This window comes from Schistocerca nitens, chromosome 7, assembly GCF_023898315.1.
Source record: "Schistocerca nitens isolate TAMUIC-IGC-003100 chromosome 7, iqSchNite1.1, whole genome shotgun sequence".
NCBI classification, from domain to species: Eukaryota; Metazoa; Arthropoda; class Insecta; order Orthoptera; family Acrididae; genus Schistocerca; species Schistocerca nitens.
Genome location: NC_064620.1, coordinates 523,130,295 through 523,157,307, shown reverse-complemented (window position 1 = coordinate 523,157,307; position 27,013 = coordinate 523,130,295). Strand labels below are relative to the sequence as shown.

General features: G+C 40.0%; 1 protein-coding gene and 1 long non-coding RNA gene across 3 annotated transcripts in view; one reads left to right on the top strand and one right to left on the bottom strand.

Annotated features, from left to right (window-relative positions):
* Nucleotides 1-7,079, bottom strand: part of LOC126195142 (gem-associated protein 8-like) — a 58,613-nt gene extending 51,534 nt beyond the window's left edge. For both annotated transcript variants that reach the window (XM_049933647.1, XM_049933648.1), the window contains exon 1: nucleotides 6,563-7,079. In XM_049933647.1, coding sequence (XP_049789604.1) covers nucleotides 6,563-7,079 — 517 coding nt within the window. The remainder of the gene's footprint in view (nucleotides 1-6,562) is intronic.
* A 108-nt stretch (nucleotides 7,080-7,187) lies between these two features.
* Nucleotides 7,188-26,807, top strand: LOC126195143 (uncharacterized). Its single transcript, XR_007538556.1, has 2 exons — nucleotides 7,188-7,340; nucleotides 26,026-26,807. It is a non-coding gene; the product is annotated as an uncharacterized LOC126195143 (long non-coding RNA).
* Nucleotides 26,808-27,013: the final 206 nt, after the last annotated feature.

The following is a 27,013-nucleotide window of genomic DNA, read 5'->3' as shown; positions in this document are numbered from 1 at the left end:
CAAACTTTACAGAAGCTCTCCTGAGAACCTTGAAGAACTAGCACTCCTGAAAGAAAGGATATTGTGGAGACATGGCTTAGCCACAGACTGGGGGATGTTTCCTGAATGAGATTTTCACTCTGCAGTGGAGTGTGCACTGATATGATGATTAAAACTGTGTGCCAGACCGGAACTGGTTAATTCACATAAATGCCCAAGTGTAACAGTTTGTAGGGATGTGAAAGTAAATGATCACATAGGCTTAGTCACAGGTAAAGCAGGCAGCAGAGTTTTGTTCCTTGGCAGAATACTAGGGAAATACAATCACTCTATAAAAGACTTACAAAACACTCGTGTAGCTCATACCTGAATACTGCTGTGGGACATGTATGAAATAGGACTAACAAGGGATATTGGGGATATACAAAGAAGGTTAACATGAATAGTCGCAGCTTTGTTTGATCCGTGGGTGACTCACAGAGTACCAAAGGATCTGAAAAGACAGATGCTTGAAGATAGATGAAAACTATCCCCAGAAAACCTATTGACAAAGTTTCATGAACCAGCTTCCAGTAAAGAATTTAGGAATATATGACAACCCCCTATGTATCACTCCTGTAGGGATCATGAGAACACGATTAGACTGATTACAGCACACACAGTTGTATTTAACCAATCATTTTGACTGTGCTCCAGGCCTGAATGGAATGGGAAGAAGCTGTAACTGGTGTACTGGGAAGTATTCTCTGCCATTCACTTAACAGAAATTTGAGAAGTATGCATCTACATGCAAATACAAAAACAAAATTCAGCTTATCAATGGCAGAAATGTAGTAGCCTCAACACAATGCTATGTAACTTGTACAGAATGCAAATAGGACACTTTGGAATTCTTATAACATGCCATTATTTCATAAACCAATTGTAAACTCGAAAAAGGGCACAACCTTCAACAGACAAAATAACAGAAGAATTAAAAATAAATTATGATTTCATAAACTGTGTGTGTAGGCCTAAGTCAAAGCTGTTAGAGTTGAATATTGGCCAGCACCTATAATGAGATGAACATTCACAAACAGTACCAAATACAATACTACCTGCATTAAATTTATTGACATTAAAACCATGCTCAATTCACAATGTGCCTCACACCTTCCACCTATTAGCAGCTCTCTGCTATCATTAAAAATTGTCAGTAGCTCCCCTGCACGCACTGAGACAGCAGCACTCTCAAGAGAAGGGACACTGAAGGGAATGGCTTATCCAAAGCAATTCATTTGTTTCCAGAGTGAATATTTCACTTTGAAATGATGTATACACCGTTGCGAAGCTACCTTACATAAAACAGTACATGTACCACACCGGGACTTTAACCCATACACTTGACTTTGGAGAAGAATATCAAAAAGGACGAACAGGGTATCACATTCTATGCAAGGCACCCAAAACCTGGGCAAGGATGGGAAAGGCTGTTCATCATGTCCTTTTCAAAGGAACCATTTTGACATCTGTCTTAATTCAACAAAACCACAGAAAACCTAAAACTGGATGATAAAACAGGGATTTGGGCGCCACTCCTCCCAACTGTGAGTCTATTGTCTTAACCAGTGCATCACCTTGCTAGGTTAAAATATCAAAGAATCAGGAATGACTCAGGGTATAAAGAAGCATATCTCAGAAACTAATCTGTAGGTTGCATTTACAATTATTAATTAATCTTATGAACTTTATTTGTGCTCAAGAGCGCCTATAAATGAAAACTATAATGAAAAATAATGTAGAACATAAAAGCTATTTTTGTGAGAGACATAGCACCCTTGAGGAAGAAAAACAGAGTTTTCACTCTTATCTCAGTAGAAATCAATAATACTTCCTCCAACACATCCAGAAAAATATACATATCAGGTTAAATGTAGGTAAATAAAATTAGAAAATAATATTACAGCCTGTTTGGATCATGCTATCTTTCTTAAAAAAACATACACACACACACACACCACCCCCAAATAAAATTCTAAAAAACTAGATTTCTGAAAACTATGTGTAACTGGCTGAAGAAAACAATTTAAAAGTGAATGGAATTAAAGATTCATAAAAGCTGTAAAAGCATTTTTGTAACTCTTTCTAAACTTACGCAAACACAAAGTTACACATCATATATAGGCCTACAGTACATAGGTGTTGGGACCTTTGTGAACAAAATATTTGTTATGTTGGCAGTGAGTTTATGTGTACAGCTCTCTTTGCCTGTTATATGTATTCTCAGGTAACTCTGCTAGATGTTCTGTGCTATATGCCTTGGTGTAGTATGCCTTTGTATAATGCTAGGAACACGTTAAATATAGTAGAATATATGTTCCTAAATAACGTTTCTCTGTCAACACTGTTTTACTGTTTAAATATACAATCTATGAGATCATGGGCAAAGGAAGAATGGACTGAATAAGTGTGATTAGAAAATGGTAGAAAACTTAACATTGTTTGTGAGCAGTTTATAATTTACGGTAATTATATTGCAACTGTACAAATGGCTTCTGTCCAGATGCCACAAATTGAGAAGCTCATGGATCCAGAGAATTAGGCAACTTCGAAGTCTGCAGTAGAAGCATATCAACAGTTGGACAAGAGAACTTATCACCACAAGTTCAGATGAATGTAAAAATGTTGATGAATGTGTAAAAAAAAAATCATCCACACTACAAAATGTCTAAGAAATATCAGATTTGGCATTGCTGAAAAAAGGATTGGTACCTTGTTATTAGATGGACAACCTGATACGTATTCCCCCATTATAAAGGGCATAGAGTGTTCCGGGATACCAATTAAAGAAGACAGTGTGAAAGTACAGATATAACAAGACGTTCAGAATGTACAAGAATATCTTATTCAGGACAAGGAAACAGCTTTATATTCAAAATACAAAAAGAAGGAAAATGTTTGATGTTATAAATGCCAAGGAATGGGACACTTTGCATCACAAAGCATGGAAAAACAAGTACACACAAACTGTTACAGCAGATAATGTACATTAGGTGAAGAATGTTGCTACAAATTTGCTTTCGGTGAGTGAAATAGCGAATAAGGGAAACAAAGTAATTTTTCATTTAAATGTCGCAGAAATAATTGACCAGAATGGCAGTGTGATAACCACAGCAAGTAACGAAAAGGGTATTTTTAATTGAGATGTTTTCAACTTTGACATAATTGTCCAGTATATTCTGCAAAAGGTTTTTTATGGCACTGAAGACTCTGACATCTTAACAGCAAAAGTATGGCCTTTTTAAAAGTCATGGAAACAGGGTAAATGATAGTAACAGTGGTAATGTATCTTCTGATGTTTGTACACAAGGAAAGCAAGCCAAATTACCATTTTAAAAAAGTAAAAATAGATCTACTGAGCTTTTGCAGCTGTTACATACAGAAATTAGTGGGCCTATGGAAGTTAAATCTGTAGGAGGCAGTTGTTATTTCCTTACTTTGATTGATTTTTAAGATACACTCATGTTTATTTCCTTAGAACAAAGAACAAAGCGAGCAAAATACTTGCCAGTTTTCATGCCATAACTGAAAGACAGACCGGTAAGAAGACACAATTTATCAGATCAGACAATGGTATCGAATATGTCAATAAACAGTTTAGGCAACAACAAAGTGAATTTGCAATCTGATAACAAACGATAATTTGCTAGAGTTCTGCTCAAAATAGCGGAAAAGTGTAGAGGAAACAGGGAGAATTTTTTTATTTATCCTTCATAATTACAGTGTGTTATCTAAAAAGCTAAAATAGGTCATACAAATCACATTCCCTTGGATAGTTATAAGTTATGTATTAACTATTTATTTCTGACAATTCTTTTTTTTAAAAAAAAAAGAGAACATTAAAACCCTTAACCAATTACTGAAGTACTAATCTACTTCAAACACTGGAATTTGTTCTCTGTTTCTTCATTTATTTTGGTGGATTTAACTTCTACATGGCTGTTCCAACTCCTGGATCCACCCTCAGCGTACCCGGTTAACAGCTATAGTCTGCTGGATTCCTTGAGCATCAGGCAGCACATCAGCAGCGTTTCCACTGTAGCAAGTAATCCCACTCATCGCTGTTACTTCTTAAAGTCCACACTTCCATGATCACTTGCACCAATGCAATATAGATTCTTGGGACAGTATTTCACATAGTGGTCGCCAACCTCAGCGACCACGAAGCAAGGAACATGTTAAAAGATGCAATATTACCAAAATGTTATTGGGCAGAAGCAGTATCAACTGTAGACTCTCTAAATAACAGACCGTCTACTAAAGCTGTACCAAACGAGGTTCCCCATGAAGTTTGGACTGGAAAGAAACCTAATCTTGATCATCTAAGAAGTTCTGGATATATGGCCATGGCACAAGTTCCCAAACATCTTAGAAGAAAATGAGACTCTAAAACTGAAAAATATATTTTTATTGGATACTGTGTAGATTCCAAAGGTTACAGATTCATAAATTCTAAAAAGATAAGGTTAATAACTAGCAGAGAGGTAATCTGATGAAAACAAAACAAATGGTGAGAAAGTGTGTGTGAAAATTAAGCTTGAAGATGATGACCAAGACATGCAAAGGTACCTGAAGAAGTTGTTCAGGAACAACTAGATTTGTTCATTGACGATGAAACGGATAATCAGATCCAGAAAATTTAAACAGCAAAGGATGTAAATTCACAGTTTTCATCACACAAATAAAATGGCTGCTCAAACATTCAATGATGAACCTCTTATACTTGAAGAACCCTTTCCAAGAACGAATGGGTTGATGCACCACCAGAAAAGAAACAATGATGAGTGAGATGGGTCTTTAGTATCAAAAACCCAAAAGATGCAATGCCAAATTTTAAAGCCCATTTAGTAGTTAAAGGCTGCTCTCAGATACAGGGCATGGACTATAAAGAAACATTCTCAGCTGTAGTGAAATATGCTTTTTTAAGATATCTCCTGTCCTTTGCTGTAAAAGAAAATTGATTAATTCAGCACATGGATGAAAAGACTTCATATATTAATGTAGAACTGAAGAAAAAAAATTCTGTGATTCCACAAGAGGAAGGTTTGAAAATTCCTCAAGAAAAGCATAAAATTTGGTGTCTGAAAAGGAGCAATTATGGTCTTAAACAGAGTGGATACTGCTGGAATCAGTGCTTACACAAAGCACTAACAATAATTAACATGAGTCAGTCAGCAGCTGATCCTGGGGGTCAACAGAAGTGTCCGATTCCACCTGTCGCCTTAGACGGGCTGTTGTGGAGTGACGTCACGATGGTGCAGTGTTTGGTTTGTGAGAGTGGCGTGTTTGTAGGTGTCGTCGTGATGTGATCGGTGGTGCTCTCTGGTGGTGTGTTTATGTGTTGTGGGTTAGGGCATGTTTTTAGTTTAGTTTCCATGTGTGGCTTGTTTTAGGTGGCATATTGTTGCGATCGGTGGTTCTCTCTTGTGGTGTTTATGGGTAGCGTGTTATGTGGTATATGGAGGTTCATTTGTGTGGTAGTATTGCACGTGTGTGGTATCGGTGGTGACTGTGCTTCCAGCAGAATATTTTTCAGCGAGTTAACGATTTTGGTTTTGTTATGTTGACGTTATGATACTTTTTTTCTGTTCATTGTGTGTGAATTTTGGTAAATTGCTTTGTTTATGTCTTTGGTAGGTATGGATATGAGCAAGTGAGCAATCCAAGCACATTGATATTAGGCAGCATTTTATTAAGTACCTCCTAAAAAAGAGGAAATGTTTTCTGGTTTATTGACCAAGCCTCTCAGTACAGATAAACTCCACAAACAGTTAAAACTGTATGGCTTAACAACATAACATTCTGTGCATAGTGCTTTGAGATGGTGTAGTGCTCAAGATTAGCACATAAAAATATTTATTAAAGGGCAGGTGTTGGAATTTTGAGAACAAAATATTTCTTATGTTGGCAGTGGGTTTATGTGTGCAGATCTCTTTGCCTGTTATATGTATTCTTCGGTATCTATGCCAGATGTTCTGTGCTATATACCTTATGGTATGTCTTTGTATAACACATCAAATATGTGCTGCTCTGTCAACTGTGCAAATATATAATCCAACAGTATGATATTACATCACTTTCATATTTCATCAATTCTTGACTGGTCAGGCAATCACCCTGAGATTACTGTTCCCTCTTTCAACCGTTTTTGCAGATATGAGAAACCAACCCAGAAACATTTGGGTGGCAAAACACAAACTGTCACAAGGAATAATAATAGATTTATGTCATGTAGAAATAACATCATCTTTTCCCTTGTGTTCGTATAACAAATACCACAATGATGTTAAAAGAGTAAGTTTACCATAAATGCTGACAGGAAACAAATGTGAAAGAGAAATACATACATCTCTAGGGGAAATGAATTGCACTGCATTGGCTAGACCTATACTAACTTTCACACGTATCAAAAAAAATCATTTAAGGGTTGGGCAACTCGTGTAAATATGGTAAACCAGTCTTCTTAAAGCAGTGAAACACGGTAAAGAGGGAGAAGAATTTAATGCAGTGCGTGACGCTAATGTAGCATATGTTTAAGACTCACCTCTCTCCATTCTGTGCTTCATACTGTGTTCAAAAAAGTCAAGCATCTCTTCAGTTAGCTGAAACTCGAATTTATAATCCTCCGTTTCTTCTGCTGTGCATTTATTTTCAGAATTGACAGCAACGGGAACTGTTGGCTTCGCCTTAGGCTTCCTTTTCGCATCTTTCTGCGTCACTTTGTCTTTGTCCGAGCTACAGCTAGTCAACTGCACATTATTTTTATTGGAAGAAGATATTTTCGTTATGCAGTCCTTAAGAGCTCTATTTTCTGCCTGCAAAGCTATACATTTTGCCCTCCAATACGCTATATAATGTTTCCCCTGCCATTCAACCGCTCTCTGATAGCTCTGCCAAAACCAATCATTTTCGCAGTATTGACCGGTTTGTAGTAATCTACTTGCATTGTATCTCCTTTTAATGTCCATTCTACGTTTCTTCAACTTTCTTTTCTGTTTTCTTGACTTGCATTTCTGTTTTGTCTTCCCCACAACACGGACTACTATTTCTGCTCCTGACATTTCTTCGAATTGTTGTCAAGTTTCTCAGCGATTTTTCAATACAATATATCGATATTTTCGCGCGCTCGACTACAGGTCGCTATGTTCGTTCAACGTCAAGACCTGCAATGTAACGTCAAAACTGACGCTGATTTGTTTTTATTCGTGGGTAAACAACCACTAAGGTGGAAGACATGTCATCAGTAATTGGAGAAAAAGAAGAAAAGCGTGTTGCATGACTCGCATTTCATTAGTAGTGCACAGGTTCTTCAAGAAATAAGAGTAAGTTATGCGTAATTATTTGTACTTTCCTTTATATCAAATAGGGGAAAATATGTTCGAATTTGTGTTCCTTCAATAAATTCTTCCTACTAAATGTTGCTGGAACAAGACAGTTCCGTCACCACTTGGATGGTTTCTACCAGCTATAATATTTTCCCCATAATTCGTAAGTTATAGGGCTCTCCAATGTTTCTTTTGAGCGTAGCGTGTCAGCAGATGTTTGACACGAAGTTATGTCCCAAAAGAGTTTAATGTCAAAGGCGGAAAATAAGAGCCTTGGTGGCACGAATATGTTAGCGCAATACAGCTTATAGTGCTATCGTCACATGAACATGCAATTTGCTACTGTGGAACTACCGTAAAAGGTGCTGGAACATATATTTATATCAGAAATGGGACACATTTTAAAGCTAGAGAACATCTGGTCACAATGAGTGTAAGTACAAAATTCGAACTGGTAGCCTTTGATTTAACATGGCTAGACATCCATAAAAGTTAACTATTCTAGGCATGTACTGCTCATCTAATTGTAATATGGAGTCTCAGCCCCCAAAATTAACATTTAATATGTGGAGATGTCAGTATAAACATATGCTTGATGAAATTAATAATAACCTTGTAAGTATTCTAAGCATTTTTGGTAGAGCACAAATGGTGAAGTTCAGACATCAGATAATAACATGAAAGACAAAACCCATGAAACTGCATGCCCAGAGAAGGATCTTACCTGAGTGTAACATACTTTTTCTAGGACATTGGCAAATCAAACCTGGGATGCAGTGTATGTGGAGAACAATGTAGGTGTTAAGTTTGCTAAATTCTGTGGGTTGTTTAAATTGATTTTTGAAGCAACATTTACAATAGTAGCCACTTTTGCAGCAAAGGAAAATTGACAGATAATTGTGTTAGAGTGTCCTCCCAAACTCTTAAATATCTCAATGCTTAACATGATGAAAATGCAGAAAGTAAAAGCAGAAGAGTATGGGAGTAGGCCTAACCAAAATAAATACAACCTTCTGAACAAAGCACTGTTTGGTTTCCAGTGTAGGAGAACTATAAAATGGCCATCACAATTGTGATACTTGACAGTTGTAATATCTCTTTATATTCAATGAATTATTCTGATACAATTCTACCCTTGAATGATGTTTACTAATTTTCTATCTTCATACTCGCAGAATCCATGCGCAAAATAGTTTCATACAATAGCTATGCCATGAGCGCATAATTATTCTTTGTAGTACTCTCTCTGGAGGTTGTTAGAAAAAAAAGCTTCCGAGATTGTCTTCGTGCCGATTAGCCTGAGCTTGGTTGGAAGAATTGTAATCTGAATATTGAGATTTATGACAAAAGATAACTGAGACGAACTGTACGATTAAAAGGGAAATATATATGTATTGCTCCTTCATACAAAAGGTGTGTATTTGACATTTGAGAATTAATGATATTCATCAATATATTGCGTAGTTGTTAATCAGAAGGGAACTTCCGAAGGACTGGATACGAACCTGCATTTAATAATCCAAGAGCTCCATTACTTCTTCGGAAGGTTAAACTTCATCAAAGCCAAATATCCGCTTGATCTGAGGTTTCCCGACTGATTATACAACGCTCCCAAAATTACGAGGCATTTTATTTGTACAGATTAGCAGACTGCCGCAAAGCACGAGCCTGCAGAGAAGAAGAATCATCACCTGATTTCATTCTAACAAGTAAAATTTCAGAATCATTTTGAGTGACTGAGCTATGACTGTGTTTCCTATCATGAATGATTGATTGCTCGAACGAATTGAGAACTACATACACTCCTGGAAATTGAAATAAGAACACCGTGAATTCATTGTCCCAGGAAGGGGAAACTTTATTGACACATTCCTGGGGTCAGATACATCACATGATCACACTGACAGAACCACAGGCACATAGACACAGGCAACAGAGCATGCACAATGTCGGCACTAGTACAGTGTATATCCACCTTTCGCAGCAATGCAGGCTGCTATCCTCCCATGGAGACGATCGTAGAGATGCTGGATGTAGTCCTGTGGAACGGCTTGCCATGCCATTTCCACCTGGCACCTCAGTTGGACCAGCGTTCGTGCTGGACGTGCAGACCGCGTGAGACGACGCTTCATCCAGTCCCAAACATGCTCAATGGGGGACAGATCCGGAGATCTTGCTGGCCAGGGTAGTTGACTTACACCTTCTAGAGCACGTTGGGTGGCACGGGATACATGCGGACGTGCATTGTCCTGTTGGAACAGCAAGTTCCCTTGCCGGTCTAGGAATGGTAGAACGATGGGTTCGATGACGGTTTGGATGTACCGTGCACTATTCAGTGTCCCCTCGACGATCACCAGTGGTGTACGGCCAGTGTAGGAGATCGCTCCCCACACCATGATGCCGGGTGTTGGCCCTGTGTGCCTCGGTCATATGCAGTCCTGATTGTGGCGCTCACCTGCACGGCACCAAACACGCATACGGCCATCATTGGCACCAAGGCAGAAGCGACTCTCATTGCTGAAGACGACACGTCTCCATTTGTCCCTCCATTCACGCCTGTCGCGACACCACTGGAGGCGGGCTGCACGATGTTGGGGCGTGAGCGGAAGACGGCCTAACGGTGTGCGGGACCGTAGCCCAGCTTCATGGAGACGGTTGCAAATGGTCCTCGCCGATACCCCAGGAGCAACAGTGTCCCTAATTTGCTGGGAAGTGGCGGTGCGGTCCCCTACGGCACTGCGTAGGATCCTACGGTCTTGGCGTGCATCCGTGCGTCGCTGCGGTCCGGTCCCAGGTCGACGGGCACGTGCACCTTCCGCCGACCACTGGCGACAACATCGATGTACTGTGGAGACCTCACGCCCCACGTGTTGATCAATTCGGCGGTACGTCCACCCGGCCTCCCGCATGCCCACTATACGCCCTCGCTCAAAGTCCGTCAACTGCACATACGGTTCACGTCCACGCTGTCGCGGCATGCTACCAGTGTTAAAGACTGCGATGGAGCTCCGTATGCCACGGCAAACTGGCTGACACTGACGGCGGCGGTGCACAAATGCTGCGCAGCTAGCGCCATTCGACGGCCAACACCGCGGTTCCTGGTGTGTCCGCTGTGCCGTGCGTGTGATCATTGCTTGTACAGCCCTCTCGCAGTGTCCGGAGCAAGTATGGTGGGTCTGACACACCGGTGTCAATGTGTTCTTTTTTCCATTTCCAGGAGTGTAGATAGGAGGAAAAATTACACAGTTCTTGACAATGGAAGCTGTGTCACAGACATATTCTTAGACTTGCCCAAGGCTTTTGACACTGACCATAAAATACTGCTAAATGCACCAGAAGCACTAGATATAGTAAAAATGAGGATCTTTTCTCACCTGAAAAATAGTGTGCAAATTGTAAAAAGAGTTCACACTTGTGCTGATGATAATTTTTAAGTAAAACAGCAGTCAGACAAGAAATATACAAATGTATGTTTTTCTCAGGGTAGTATATTGGGTCCATTTCTGTTCTTCATACATGTTAGTGACATGAGAAAAACTCTCTTGTTAATGATAGCAACATCATAGTCACTTATAAAAGACCAAAATTCCTATTTGAGAAAGCAAATTAAATCCTGAAGCAGGTTTACAATTGGACAGCATGTGATAAACTAACATCGAACATAAAGAAAGCAAATAGCATACAGTTAAGCATAAAAAGGGAAAAGAATTCATCATCATCATTTAAGACTGATTATGCCTTTCAGAGTACAGTCTGGAGCATAGCCCCCTTATAAAATTCGTCCATGATCCCCTATTCAGTGCTAACATTGGTGCCTCTTCTGATGTTAAACCTATTACTTCAAAATCATTCTTAACCGAATCCAGGTACCTTCTCCTTGGTCTGTCCCAACTCCTCCTACCCTCTACTGCCGAACCCATGAGTCTCTTGGGTAACCTTGCTTCTCCCATGCGTGTAACATGACTCCACCATCTAAGCCTGTTCGCCCTGACTGCTACATCTATAGAGTTCATTCCCAGTTTTTCTTTGATTTCCTCATTGTGGACACCCTCCTGCCATTGTTCCCATCTACTAGTACCTGCAATCATCCTAGCTACTTTCATATCCGTAACCTCAACCTTGTTGATACGGTAACCTGAATCCACCCAGCTTTCGCTCCCATACAAAAAAGTTGGTCGAAAGATTGAACGGTGCACAGATAACTTAGTCTTGTTACTGACTTCCTTCTTGCAGAAGAGAGTAGATCGTAGCTGAGCGCTCACTGCATTAGCTTTGCTACACCTCGCTTCCAGTTCTTTCACTATGTTGCCATCCTGTGAGAATATGCATCCTAAGTACTTGAAACCGTCCACCTGTTGTAACTTTGTTCCTCCTATTTGGCACTCAATCCGTTTTTATTTCTTTCCCACTGACATTACTTTCGTTTTGGAGATGCTAATCTTCATACCATAGTCCTTACATTTCTGATCTAGCTCTGAAATATTACTTTGCAAACTTTCAATCGAATCTGCCATCACAACTAAGTCATCCGCATATGCAAGACTGCTTATTTTCTGTTCACATATCTTAATCTCACCCAGCCAGTCTATTGTTTTCAACATATGATCCATAAATAACAACAACAGTGGAGACAGGTTGCAGCCTTGTCTTACCCCTGAAACTACTCTGAACCATGAACTCAATTTACCATCAACTATAACTGCTGCCTGACTATCCATGTAAAGACCTTTAATTGCTTGCAAAAGTTTGCCTCCTATTCCATAATCTCGTATAACAGACAATAACTTCCTCCTAGGAACCCGGTCATATGCCTTTTCTAGATCTATAAAGCGTAGATACAATTCTCTGTTCCACTCATAACACTTCTCCATTATTTGCCGTAAGCTAAAGATCTGGTCCTGACAACCTCTAAGAGGCCTAAACCCACTGATTTTCATCCAATTGGTCCTCAACTAATACTCACACTTTCCTTTCAACAATACCTGAGAAGATTTTACCCACAACGCTGATTAAAGAGATACCTCTGTAGTTGTTACAGTCTTTTCTGTTTCCATGTTTAAAGATTGGTGTGATTACTGCTTTTGTCCAGTCTGATGGAACCTGTCCCGACTCCCAGGCCATTTCAATTATCCTGTGTAGCCATTTAAGACCTGACATTCCACTGTATTTGATGAGTTCCGACTTAATTTCATCCACCCCAGCTGCTTTATTGCACTGCAATCTATTGACCATTTTCTCCACTTCCTCAAATGTGATCCTATTTCCATCATCATTCCTATCCCATTCTAACTCGAAATCTGAAACATTACTGATCGTATTTTCACCTACATTGAGCAACTCTTCAAAATATTCCCTCCATCTGCCCAAGGCATCCACAGGATTCACCAGCAGTTTTACTGACCTGTCCAAAATATGTCAGGAAAACTGCTGGTGAATCCTGTGGATGCCTTGGGCAGATGGAGGGAAGATTTTGAAGAGTTGCTCAATGTAGGTGCAAATACGAACAGTAATGTTTCAGATTTCGAGTTAGAATGGGATAGGAATGATGATGGAAATAGGATCACATTTGAGGAAGTGGAGAAAATGGTCAAAGAATTCTGTCACATTAATTTTAGATGATAAATCTGTATATTGTGTAAAAACGAGAAGTTCTTAGTGATGAGTATGTATTGTCTGCTAACACAAAATAACAAAATAAATACATGAATATACTGCAAACATAATTAAATCAGCATTTTATACTCATAGTGCTGTACTCTTGGGGTTCTGTCATACTGTTCCTATATGCACTAAATTCTTAGCTATGGGACTCTTTTCTGGATATCAAAGTCACAGAACAGCACACAGTTTTCAAACCACAGAAATTGACCATAAAAATAACAACTAAAAGGTCTAAAAAACACGTACAGTGTATCTTTGTCTTCCACTGGGTGCTGCAGTTGGTAACTGTGGAATGAACGTGACAGATTGTCCCAGTTTTGTGCTGAAATTTGTTGGCTTTGGCAACTCGCAACCTGACCACAGCCTCAAGCTTCATTACAGGTCACTGACACCACATCAGGTTTTCTTCCCATTCTCCATATTGAGTACAAATTCAGTCAGCCACCTCCCATCATGCATCATGTAGTTGCCAACTCCAGACAGGCTATTCAAAGCAAATATAATCTGTTTGTAACTTCCACATAATAAATAAATAAATATCTTCAGCAACTCTCTTTGGCTACCATATACTGCCACTCAATTGGCAGTGACCAACTTCAACAAATTGCTAACATCAGCACACAACGCAAGAGCCGCAGACAGTGTAAGAGCACTTTAGCCCAGTATTCTAGAAAGTATCACACAAGCGTTTGCAAGCATATCCTTTGTTAACTTGCTGCATTCTCCCAGTTGTTGTTGTTGTTGTTGTTGTTGTTGTGGTTGTGGTCATCAGTCCAGATATTGGTTTGATGCAGCTCTCCATGCTGCTCTAATCTGTTCAAGTTTCGTCATATCTCAGTACCAATTGCAACCTATATCCTTCTGAATCTGCTTAGTGTATTCATCTCTTGGTCTCCCTCTACATTCTTCTAGCAAGTTGTTCCACAAATTTCTCTTCTCCCCAATTCTATTCAGTACCTCCTCATTAGTTAAATGATCTACCCATCTAATCTTCAGCATTCTTCTGTAGCACCACATTTTGAATGCTTCTATTCTCAATGTTAACAAATTTCTCTTCTTCAGAAATGCTTTCCTTGCCATTGCCAGTCTACATTTTATATCCTCCCTTCTTTGACCATCATCAGTTATTTTGCTCCCCAGATAGCAAAACTCCTCTACTGTCTCTTTTCCTAATCTAATTTCCTTAGCATCACCTAATTTAATTCGACTACATTCCATTATCTTCATTTTGCTTTTGTTGATGTTCGTCTATTTCCTCTTTTTGAGACACTGTCTATTCCGTTCAACTACTCTTCCAGGTCGTTTGCTGTCTCTGACAGAATTACAATGTCATCGGCAAACCTCAAAGTTTTTATTCCTTCTCCATGGATTTTAATTCATACCCCAAATTTTTCTTTTGTTTCCTTTACTGCTTGCTCAGCATACAGATTGAATAACATTGGGGACAGGCTACAACCCTGTCTCACTCCCTTCCCAACCACTGCTTCCCTTTCATGCCCCTTGACCCTTATAACTGCCATCTGGTGTCTGTACAAATTGTAAAAAGCCTTTCGCTCCCTGTATTTGACCCCTGCCATATTCAGAATTTGAAGGAGAGTATTCCAGTCAACATTGTCAAAAGCTTTCTCTAAGTCTACAAATGCTAGAAACGTAGGTTTGCCTTTCCTTAATCTTTCTTCTACGATAAGTCATAGGGTCAGTATTGCCTCACATGTTCCAACATTTCTATGGAATGTGAATTGATCTTCTCCGAGGTCAGCTTCTACTAATTTTTCCATTCATCTGTAAAGAATTTGTGTTAGTATTTTGCAGCCGTGACTAATTAAACTCATAGTTCAGTAATTTTCACATCTGTCAACACCTGCTTTTTTTGGTATTGGAATTATTATATTCTTATAGAAGTCTGAGGGAATTTTGCCTGTCTCATACATCTTGCTTTCCAGTTGGTAGAGTTTTGTTAGGGCTGGCTCTCCCAAGGCTATCAGTAGTTCTAATGGAATGTTGTCTACTCCCAGTGCTTTTTTCGACTCAGGTCTTTCAGTGCTCTGTCAAACTCTTCACGCAGTATCATATCTCCCATTTTGTCTTCATCTACATCCTCTTCCATTTCCATAATATTGTCCTCGAGTACATCACCCTTGTATAGACCCTCTATATACTCCTTCCACCTTTCTGCTTTCCCTTTACTTAGTACTGGTTTTCTATCTGAGCTCTTGATATTCGTACAAGTGGTTCTTTTTTCTCCAAAGGTCTCTTTAATTTTCCAGTATCTATCTTACCCCTAGTGATATATGCCTCTACTTCCTTAATTTGTCCTCTAGCCATCCCTGCTTAGCTGTTTTGCACTTCCTGTCAATCTCATTTTTGAGACTGTTGTATTCCTTTTTGCTTGCTTCACGTACTGCATTTTTATATTTTCTCCTTCCATCAATTAAATTCAGTATTTCTTCTGTTACCCAAGGATTTCTACTAGCCCTCGTCTTTTTACGTACTTGATCCTCTGCTGCCTTCATTATTTCATCTCTCAAAGCTACTCATTCTTCTTCTACTGTATTTCTTTCACTCGCTCTTGTGAATCATTCCCTAATGCTTTCCCTGAAACTCTCTATAACCTCTGGTTCCTTCAGTTTGTCCAGGTCCCATCTCCTTAAAATCCCACCTTTTTGCACTTGCCTCAGTTTTAATCTACAGTTCATAACCAATAAATTGTGGTCAATGTTCTCATCTGCCCCTGGAAATGTCTTACAATTAAAAACCTGGTTCCTAAATCTCTGTCTTATCATTATATAATATATCTGAAACCTTCTAGTATCTCCAGGCCTCATCCATGTATACAACCTTCTTTCATGGTTAGTTTTGATTAACTTATGCTCTGTGCAGAATTCTACCAGGCGGCTTCCTCTTTCATTCCTAACCCCCATTCCATATTCACCTACCACTTTTCCTTATCTTCCCTTTCCTAGTATTGAATTCCAGTCACCCATGACAACTAAATTTTCATCTCCCTTCACTATCTGAATAATTTCTTTTACCCCATCATACATTTCATCAATCTCTTCGTCATCTACGGAGCTAGTTGGCACATAAACTTGTACTACTGTGGTAGGCGTGGGCTTCATATCTGTCTTAGCTACAGTAATGCGTTCACTGTGCTGTGTGTAGTAGGTTACCCACACTCCTTTTTATTTATTCATTATTAAACCTACACCTGCATTACCCCTATTTGATTTTGTATTTATAACCCTGTATTCACCTGACCAGAAGTCTTGTTTCTCCTGCCATCGAACTTCAGTAATTCCCTCTATATCTAACTTTAACTTATCCATTTTCCCTTTTTAAATTTTGTAACCTTCCTGCCCGATTAAGGGATCTGACGTTCCACGCTCCGATACGTGCATCATAATTTAACCATACAGTAAAGCTGCATGCCCTCGGGCAAAATTACGGCTGTAGTTTCCCCTTGCTTTTAGTCATTCAGAATACCATCACAGCAAGGCCATTTTGGTTGATGTTACAAGGCCAGATCACGCAATCGTCCAGACTGTTGCCCTGCAACTACTGAAAAGGCTGCTGCTGCTCTTCAGGAACCACATGTTTGTCTGGCCTCTCTACAGATACCCCTTCATTGTGGTTGCCCCTACAGTATGGCTATCTGTATTGCCGAGGCACGCAAGCCTCCCCATCATCGGCAAGGTCCATGGTTCATGGGGGGGATTTTCCCAGTATCCTCCAAATAACATAAAGTCTGCCTCCTATTTTACCTATGACTGAGCCCATATGACCATTCTACATCAAATTCCCACAATCATCTAGGTATCTGTATGAGTTGTTAATGCTTTTTGAGTAAAGCAGATGACTCACCAATAAGCAGAAGTGCGCACACATTATGATGTTAGCAGTTCATTTTGGTAGCCAATGAGAGTTGCTGATTGTAATGACTTTGTAGCTGATTAAATTTATTTTCAATATGGAGAGCAGTTAGAAAACTATATGTACTGATATAATGACCTATATTGTAGCCCAAGTCCTGGATTAGCGTAAAATATGACAAATTGGTAGTGAATTGGCGCAAACTAATGAAAGTAAATTGGAAAAAATACCTGGATCTGCAGACTTTTAGCAAAGCCCAAGGCTGAGTTTGGGTTGGTATATTTTAGTTGTGACTTGGTGAAACCATTGAATCTCAACATGAGAATATGATTGCAATTATAGATTAATTTGTAATGTACATTCATCATTGCAATAACCTACTTGTATATCTTATTTCAAATTTTGCTGAAAATTCTGTGAAGTGATTAAGTTCTGACCCAGTAGAACAAAATACCAGCTATCTTTATTTACAAACCTTAGGAAATTATTAACAAGCATTTTGATTGACTATGAACAACCAACCCACTATTTGTTGTATTCAGTTCTTACCATTCTTCATAGAAGTTGCTACCAACATTAGCATGCAGTGCAACAGCCACAGACACTCTAAGTGCACAAGTGCACTTTTACCAAATATTGATTATATTTATGAGACATACCAGAGAAAGCTGAATATGTACAAAAAATGATAGTATGAGTGGTCATAGGTTTTGACCCATAAGAGAGTGTCACAAACATGCTGAAATATGACAGTTGGCAAATGTTTGAGAATAGATGTCACATACAATAAAAATATAATTAGAAAGTCTTAAGAAATGGTATTAAGTGAGGAATCTAGAAATATACTTTGACTCCTACAATTGTTCCAGTAAGGACTAGAAGACAAGATCAGACTTATTACATCACACGCAGAAATGGTGAAGCAGTCTTTCTTCCCAAGTTCCATATGTGAATGGAATAGGAAGAAGCCCAAATACACTGTAAAGTGGCAAGTACCTTTCACTACACTCTTGACGTAATGGATGTAAATGTACACTCCTGGAAATTGAAATAAGAACACCGTGAATTCATTGTCCCAGGAAGGGGAAACTTTATTGACACATTCCTGGGGTCAGATACATCACATGATCACACTGACAGAACCACAGGCACATAGACACAGGCAACAGAGCATGCACAATGTCGGCACTAGTACAGTGTATATCCACCTTTGGCAGCAATGCAGGCTGCTATTCTCCCATGGAGACGATCGTAGAGATGCTGGATGTAGTCCTGTGGAACGGCTTGCCATGCCATTTCCACCTGGCGCCTCAGTTGGACCAGCGTTCGTGCTGGACGTGCAGACCGCGTGAGACGACGCTTCGTCCAGTCCCAAACATGCCCAATGGGGGACAGATCCGGAGATCTTGCTGGCCAGGGTAGTTGACTTACACCTTCTAGAGCACGTTGGGTGGCACGGGATACATGCGGACGTGCATTGTCCTGTTGGAACAGCAAGTTCCCTTGCCGGTCTAGGAATGGTAGAACGATGGGTTCGATGACGGTTTGGATGTACCGTGCACTATTCAGTGTCCCCTCGACGATCACCAGTGGTGTACGGCCAGTGTAGGAGATCGCTCCCCACACCATGATGCCGGGTGTTGGCCCTGTGTGCCTCGGTCGTATGCAGTCCTGATTGTGGCGCTCACCTGCACGGCGCCAAACACGCATACGACCATCATTGGCACCAAGGCAGAAGCGACTCTCATCGCTGAAGACGACACGTCTCCATTCGTCCCTCCATTCACACCTGTCGCGACACCACTGGAGGTGGGCTGCACGATGTTGGGGCGTGAGCGGAAGACGGCCTAACGGTGTGCGGGACCATAGCCCAGCTTCATGGAGACGGTTGCGAATGGTCCTCGCCGATACCCCAGGAGCAACAGTGTCCCTAATTTGCTGGGAAGTGGCCGTGTGGTCCCCTACGGCACTGCGTAGGATCCTACGGTCTTGGCGTGCATCCGTGCGTCGCTGCGGTCCGGTCCCAGGTCGATGGGCACGTGCACCTTCCACCGACCACTGGCGACAACATCGATGTACTGTGGAGACCTCACGCCCCACGTGTTGAGCAATTCGGCGGTACGTCCACCCGGCCTCCCGCATGCCCACTATACGCCCTCGCTCAAAGTCCGTCAACTGCACATACGGTTCACGTCCACGCTGTCGCGGCATGCTACCAGTGTTAAAGACTGCGATGGAGCTCCGTATGCCACGGCAAACTGGCTGACACTGACGGCGGTGGTGCACAAATGCTGCGCAGCTAGCGCCATTCGACGGCCAACACCGCGGTTCCTGGTGTGTCCGCTGTGCCGTGCGTGTGATCATTGCTTGTACAGCCCTCTCGCAGTGTCCGGAGCAAGTATGGTGGGTCTGACACACCGGTGTCAATGTGTTCTTTTTTCCATTTCCAGGAGTGTATATTTAGATGTGAGGGTTGGTTTGGGTTGTTAGGGGGAGGAGACCAAACAGCGAGGTCATCGGTCTCATCAGATTAGGGAAGGAAGTAGGCCGCGCCCTTATCAGAGGAACCATCCTGGCATTTGCCTGGAGCAATTTAGGGAAATCACGGAAAACCTAAATCAGGATGACTGGACACGGGATTGAACCTTCATCCTCCTGAATGCGAGTCCAGTGTGCTAACAACTGCATCACCTCACTCAGTATTTAGATGTGAGTTCAGTGGAATATTAGTGGATATAAACTTCCATTAGCTTGCAGTCTTTGCAGTGTTTTGAAGTAATATTGAGTGTACTTTGGAGTGGAGCTACCATCACTGTTTCTAACTTCAGATCTCTAGACTTTGTGTTACTTTCAGGTGCCTCAGAATCTTTTATTGTGCTTTTAACTGTTAAAACAACGTAAATCCAAAACTTCGTTCCTGTTTTTCAATCCATTTTATTACTCTCCATGACTTCTGCAGTGGAGTCTTTTCCCTATAAACAAGTCCAAATTAGCGTTGAGATACTGACCTTTGAAACTATACAACAGCTCCAGACCCTTCGTCAAATCAGTTTTCATGGCTGTCGTCATGAAAATCTGAGAATTGTCTGTATGACACTTCTATTGTGACAGGTGAAAATATGAGCTTTCTTCTTCTCTTCAGACAGTATTGTTTGTGCAGTAATTATCAATTTTTTATGTGCTTAACTGATTGGTAAATACAGGTTGTCTCCCTTATTTTATTTTAGCGTTATTTGAAACCGTTCAATTGATTGTCCAGTTTTAATGCTAAACCACAAATCTTACACTGTATGAAAATGATTGATTGCTGATTGCTGTTAACTATATATGCACCTTATGTTTCAAGCAGTTAAAAAAATAACATTTTTATCATTTTTATTATTAGACTGCAAAGTGAGACAAAACAATTCTTAATTTATAAAACTGAACTGACCTTTAAAGTTCCTGAAAATCATTATTTGAGCTTTCTTCTTATTCATCCTCTTTGTCATCATCATTGTCCTCTTCATATATAAGACAGTCTTTACTGTCAATGAGAGCGTTGTTTATGCCATACTTCTTGAAGGATTTAGTAATGATGTCTTCTCTTACTCTAGACTACAACTGTTTTATCCACTGACACTTTCGTTTGATTGTAGGTCGCTTTAAAGCTCCCTTCAGTGTGAAATCATGTTGGATTTCATCTATCATCCATTTGTGCCATTCCTCCCTCATGTACACTTTAAATGGTTTATTTATCAAGACATCAAGAGGTTGCAGTTGTGAAATAAGTCCTCCCAGAATAACAGCTAGCTCTGTATTTCGGTGTCTCAATTTCTCTTTCACAGAATTTTTCAAATGATTACTAAACTGATCTAGCACAAGAAGAGAACTCTTCTTCAATAAAGCATCTTTCCTTCTCTCCCATTCTTTGTTAATCCACAATTTCCTAGCACCCTCGTACATCCAATAATTGTGAGTTACCTGGCAGTATTTCAGAAGGTTTTGACATTATTTTGCACTTGGAAATGATAACTGGATTTAGTACCGTCAGCACAACATGAAAGGACTACAGTAGTGCTTTTTTTATGTCCAATTTTTTTTAAAGTTATAGTTTTACCATCTTTCATGGTAACAGTTCTGTTACTCAGGACATCAAATGTCAGTGGAGTTTGTCCATATTTGCTATATTGCTTAGTTCCAGGCTGGTTTTCTTTCAAGGTTGAATAGCAAAGTGATGGAAAGATAATATTGTCTTTTCATACTCTTGTGGCATTTTCTGATATACTTTGGTTCTGTTTCACATGCTAGGTCTATGATGCTTCATAAACTTGTGGCACTAACCAACTCTACCCTTAAAGTCTGTTAAGTTACAGTGTAGTGCTAGCTTAAAAATGTGTATTTGAATCACTTTTGTATTAATTCAAATCCCATTTTAATGGCATCCTTGAACCTATTTCAGTATGTTATCTTCTAGTTTTGGTCAGTATGCATTCAGTCCCCTATTTTATTCTGTTGGTGGAGGCCCGAAATGCCACTTGGCTGCTCTGTTTCTATATTCTTTTGCACATGCTAATACTTTCAATTTATAGCCTGGATCATATACGAGGGATATCCACAAAGTACATTACGTTTTGGAATTAAAAATAAATAAAGTATTGGAATTTTTTTTATTATATACAGATAAAAGCCACACATAAATACTACTACTCTACGTAGTTGCCATTTATATTAAGGCACTTATCGTAGCGATGGACGAACTTGGAAATTCCTTCGTCATAAAATTCGGCTGCCTGCGCCTTCAACCACGTGGTTACCTCTTTTGGGACAGAAAAGGTGTGATTTTTGTGGATTTCCTGGAAAGAGGCACTACAATAAACTCTCAAAGGTATTGCCAAACTCTGCACAACCTCAGAAGAGCAATACAAAACAAGCGCAAGGGAAAGTTGGGCTCAAAGATCTTGCTGATTCACGACAACGCCCGGACCCACACAGCAAATGCCACTCGTGAAGTTCTTGAATCTTTTAAGTGGGAGTTGTTTCCTCATCCACTGTACAGTCCCGACCTGGCACCGAGTGACTTCCACTTATTCCCAGCAATGAAGAAGTGGTTGGCTATGCAGCGTTTTGATGACGACGCACAGCTTCAAGAAGAGGTAACCACGTTCAGAAAAAATTTCCAATACTTTATTTATTTTTAATTGCAAAACGTAATGTACTTTGTGGATAGCCCTCGTAAATACCTTTCATTTTTTCAATTACAAAACAAGTTACTAACAATGATAATTTACTCTAACCAATAACACAAGTCACTTTCAATAACAGTTCCCTGGCACCATAGACTGCAATGACACATCATAGGCTAGACAGTGTTCTGCGTTTGTGATGGTGGTGCGGGAGGGAGACAGTGTTAGCAAACTTGTGAATCCTCACAACTCATGTTCGTTGTATTGGTGCACTGCTGCTGCCAGTTGAATCCAATGTTGCCAGATAGGAATAGGTTTCCTGCAGCATCAAATATATGGCCATTGTAGGACTTGCCGGAATTTTAAATCAAATACTGGACATTTTCATATTAATTTTGAGTATAAGATGCACCTGAAATTTGGATGCATTTTGTCAAAGTAAAAAGTGCACCTTGCAATTCATAAAATATGGTAATGGTGAATTTGAGTTGCAGACAGGCACAACAGTAAGACTTCTAAACACATACACTATGTGATCAAAAGTATCCGAACACCTGGCTGAAAATGACTTAAAAGTTTGTGGCACCCTGCATCAGTAATGCTGAAATTCAGTATGGTGTTGGCCCACCCTTAGCCTTGATGACAGCTTCCACTCTCACAGGCATATGTTCAATAAGGTGCTGGAAGGTTTCTTGAGGAGTGGCAGCCCATTCTTCACAGAGTGCTGCACTGAGGAGAGGTAATGATGTCGGTCGGTGAGGCCTGGCACGAAGTCGGCATTCCAAAACACACCAAAGGTGTTCTGTAGGCTTCAGGTCAGGACTCTGTGCAGGCCAGTCCATTACAGGGATGAGATTGTCGTGTAACCCCTCTGCCACAGGCCGTGCATTATGAACAGGTGCTCAATCACATTGAAAGATGCAGTCGCCATCCCGGAATTGCTCTACAACAGCAGGAAGCAAGGAAGTGCTTGAAACATCAATGTAGGCCTGTGCTGTCATAGTGCCATGCAAAACAACAAGCCCCCTCGATGAAAAACACAACCACATCATAACACCACCGCCTCCAAATTTTACTGTTGGCACTACACATGCTGGCAGATGACGTTCACCAGGTATTGTTTGATGGTCTGGATAGATGTCTGCCTGTTAGACATTATGACCCTCTTCAACTGTCCGTGATCTATGTCAGTCAACAGACGAGGTCGGCCCATACACTTTTGTGCCATACATGTCCCATCATGTTTCCACTTCACTATCACATTGGTAACAGTGGACCTATGGATGTTTAGGAGTGTTGAAATCTCGCGTGCAGACGTATGTCACAAGTGATACAGAAATCTCGCGTACAGATGTATGTCACAAGTGACACCCAATCACCTGACCACATTCAAAGTCTGTGAGTTCCACAGAGTGCCCCCTTCTGCTCTCTCACGATATCTAATAATTACTGAGGGCGCTGATATGGAGTACCTGGCAGTAGGTGGTAGTACAATGCACCCAATATGAAAAATGTATGTTTTTGGGGTTATCTGGATCACATAGTGTAAGCTTTTGGCCAGAAGGCCATCTTCCAAAATAGATAACATACACTTACACACATTCACATAAATGCTGTTCACACACACGTGACCACTATCTCTAGCTGCCAGGGCCAGACTTCGAGCAAGTGCGCATAATGAGAGAAGCAATCTGGCTGGGAAGGGTAAGCAGGAGGTTGGGGTGGGGAGTGGTGGGGGGAGGGGGGGGAGCAGGCTATGAGTGGAGGACTGTAAAGTGCTGTTTGTGTCAGCTTTAAAGTATTGCCGGCATTCACATTTCTTCCTATCAAAAATCAAGTACACATGCTTTCTCAGTCTTTTTAAATGTAATCTTGTTGATTCTAGCATACTTTTTACATCATACTAACTGCAACACTACATTCAGCAAAAATGACATTGTTGACATGGAAAATGTATTATTTCCCTCCAGTAGCCATACGTCTTTCTGAAAAATTCTTTATATCTCACTTTACCCGTGAATTTCCTAAAGCCTAGTTGGTTTTGTCTCAATACCAGTACTGACAATTTGTTAATTGCCTTACCCAATGGAGTACGCATGTGTGTGTAGTTTCTTCTTCTTTTTATTCTTCTACTTCTTCTTACATGTGCCATGCCCTATCTCTCAGTTGTGGATCACTAATATATATAAAATATACATTGCTTTGGGTGTAGTTAGTGTGCGTTATACATGCTGCTAGGCGCATATAGTGCAGCTCATTGCCAGTTTTGTGCCACTTGTGTTGTCAACATAGCTTGTTCTGTTCATCTGCAGTGATTGTTTAAGTTTAAATGAACTACATGCAGCTGTGAAATTTTGTTTTCTTCTTGGTAAAAATGCTGCTGAAATTGTTGAAATATTGTAAGCAGCTAACCAAGATTACACTATGGGAAAAATCTCAAGTTGAGTATGAGTGGTTTGCTTGATTTAAAAATGGCGGCATGTCAGTTGATTACAAACATTGTGGATGTCTATCAGCTGCCTGAATCAGTGAAAATACTGACAAAATTCGAGAGCTTGTGCTCACAGACTGTCAACAGACAATTGATCGACTGTTGAAGATTAGTAGGTTATCTCTAAGCTCAGTTCAGTGAATTTTAATGGAAGATTTGAGAATGAAAATGGTTGCTGCCAAGTTTGTTTTTTGGCTTCTGACTGACAATCAAAAGGCATGTCGAGTTGGAACATGTCATGCTTTGAAACAACAGTTTGAAAGTGATCAATATTTTCCCATGAAAGGTCATTTCTGGTGATGAATTATGGTGCCATGGTTACAACCCAAAAACAGTCAAGCCCATGGAAGATGTCATAATCACCCCATCAAAAAAGTCAAATCAAACATCAAAACAATGCTGATTTGCTTTTTTGATGCCAAGGGTGTAGTTCATTCAGAGCTTGTTCCCCCAGGTCAGGCCGTCAATCACACCTTTTATTTTGAAATTTTAAGAAGATTGTGCAACAGTGTTCATCAAAAAAGACCCAGTTTGTGGCAGACCAGAGACTGGTCCTTCAATCACAAAAACACACCCGCATACACAGCAATCTCTGTTAGACAGTCTTCGGCTAAAAATGGCATGGTTCTTTTGCCCCATGCACCTTGCTTACCTGACCTAGCTCTGTGCAACTTTTTCTCATTTCTATGCATGATAAGAGTCATAAAAAGACACCAATTTGATAGCTTGAAGAAGTCAAGAAAAAAATGAGGGAGGAGCTGTCAGCCATTTCCAAAGGTGACTGCAGAACATCGTGTTTGAACAGTGGAAGCACCAGTGGGACAAATGTATTAGTTATAATTTTTCTGCTTGCCATTGGGTGATTATCAGTTTTACCCCTGAAAGTTTTCTACTTTTAAACTGTGTCTCCAGCAGCACTTAGAATTTCACCTCATGAAGGTAAATACTGTTTAGCTGTTATAACCTCCTGGAGGTAGACACTATCCAGCCCTTCCATCTCCTTAATTTAGCAGTTTTGCATTGCCCCAAATTCAGTTAAAGTGAACTTCTAAGTGCCTTGCTTGTATTGCATATGGAAGTGACATTTTTGTCTAATGTGTATTTAGCAAATAAAAAAGGTATTAATGTTATTTTCTCTAAGCTTCACCTCTCTGTTTTGCTGTGTAAAGGAACCCTTCGTTCTGAAATTTACTGAATGTGGGAGTTTTGATCTGCTACCATCTATAACAAATTTGTCTCCTGCATTATTTAGTTTTAATTTCTGCATGCTGTTAGGGTAGATATACATCTTACTTAAGTCACATGTACATTTTACAGTTAACAGGATCTATCTGAGTTAGATGATCTGTCAGTTTTTAGATAATAGAAGGAAATGAAGGATGCACATATTAAGATGCTCTTTTAACTGAATGATTCATTAGACAATTAAGCTGTTTGTAGTGCTTGAAATATTATTTTGTTGTGATTCAGTGTCTGATTTCGTTTTCTTTTTTAGGTTGCCTGTACACGTTGTTGGAGAGTTGACAAGGCATTGTACACTCTAGCTCCAAGAAATAGCAGTACAGCTCTTTGAAATGAATACTTCTTGCAAGAATAACATTGTTTCTAATCCCTGCAATGCTAAAAGGGTGCCACCCCGAGGAATTCAAAGCAGGTATTTTATTCCAAGCATTGGAATTTGCCATGCAGGATGACACGGACAATTTAATTGAAAAGGCTAGGGGTGTTTTCGCTTGCAAAGTAAGGAATGGACCGGTGGTGCTGAAGGATTCTGGGTTGTTGATGCAAGAACAGGAAAAGGAAAAATTGAATATTTTGGTAAAACTAAGCCAGATCTCATTTTTACCATCAATGATGAGGATGTCCCAGACTTGATGACAGGAAAACTAGATGCACAACGAGCATTTTTCCAGGGAAAAATCAAACTGCAAGGAAACATGGGGTTGGCAATGAGACTTCTTGATGTGCAAAGAAGAGCTAAAGGGCGTATTGAAGAATTCAGGTCAAAACTGTGATTCAGTGAGGAAATTGTTGCCAATATGTACTCTTGCTATTGTCTGTTGTTCTAAGAAACTTCCCTCAGGTGTTTGCCAGTCATAATTATAATGTTCTTTGTTGCTATAAGAAGCTTTCTGAGTTGTTTAATTTCAGGTTATGGAAATACGTATGTTTACTTTTATACAGTGGTTTCTTTTATATATATATTTAAATACAAAATTGTTTCTTGAGGTACTTGACTAACATAATATTTGTAATAAAAGCAATTTGTAAACATTATTTACAGATTATGATTATTAATTTTGTTTACCTTGTTTTTACCTGGTTAAGTACATCATTAACTATATCTAAAGAGAAAGTGAGGCAAACCGTACGACATCCCCAACTTACCATCGTCTACCCATGATTCCTGCCATTGACTTCATCCCTACTGTATAGCGCGGACCTTTTGTGCACTCGTTTATGCCCACCCATCCACACATGCA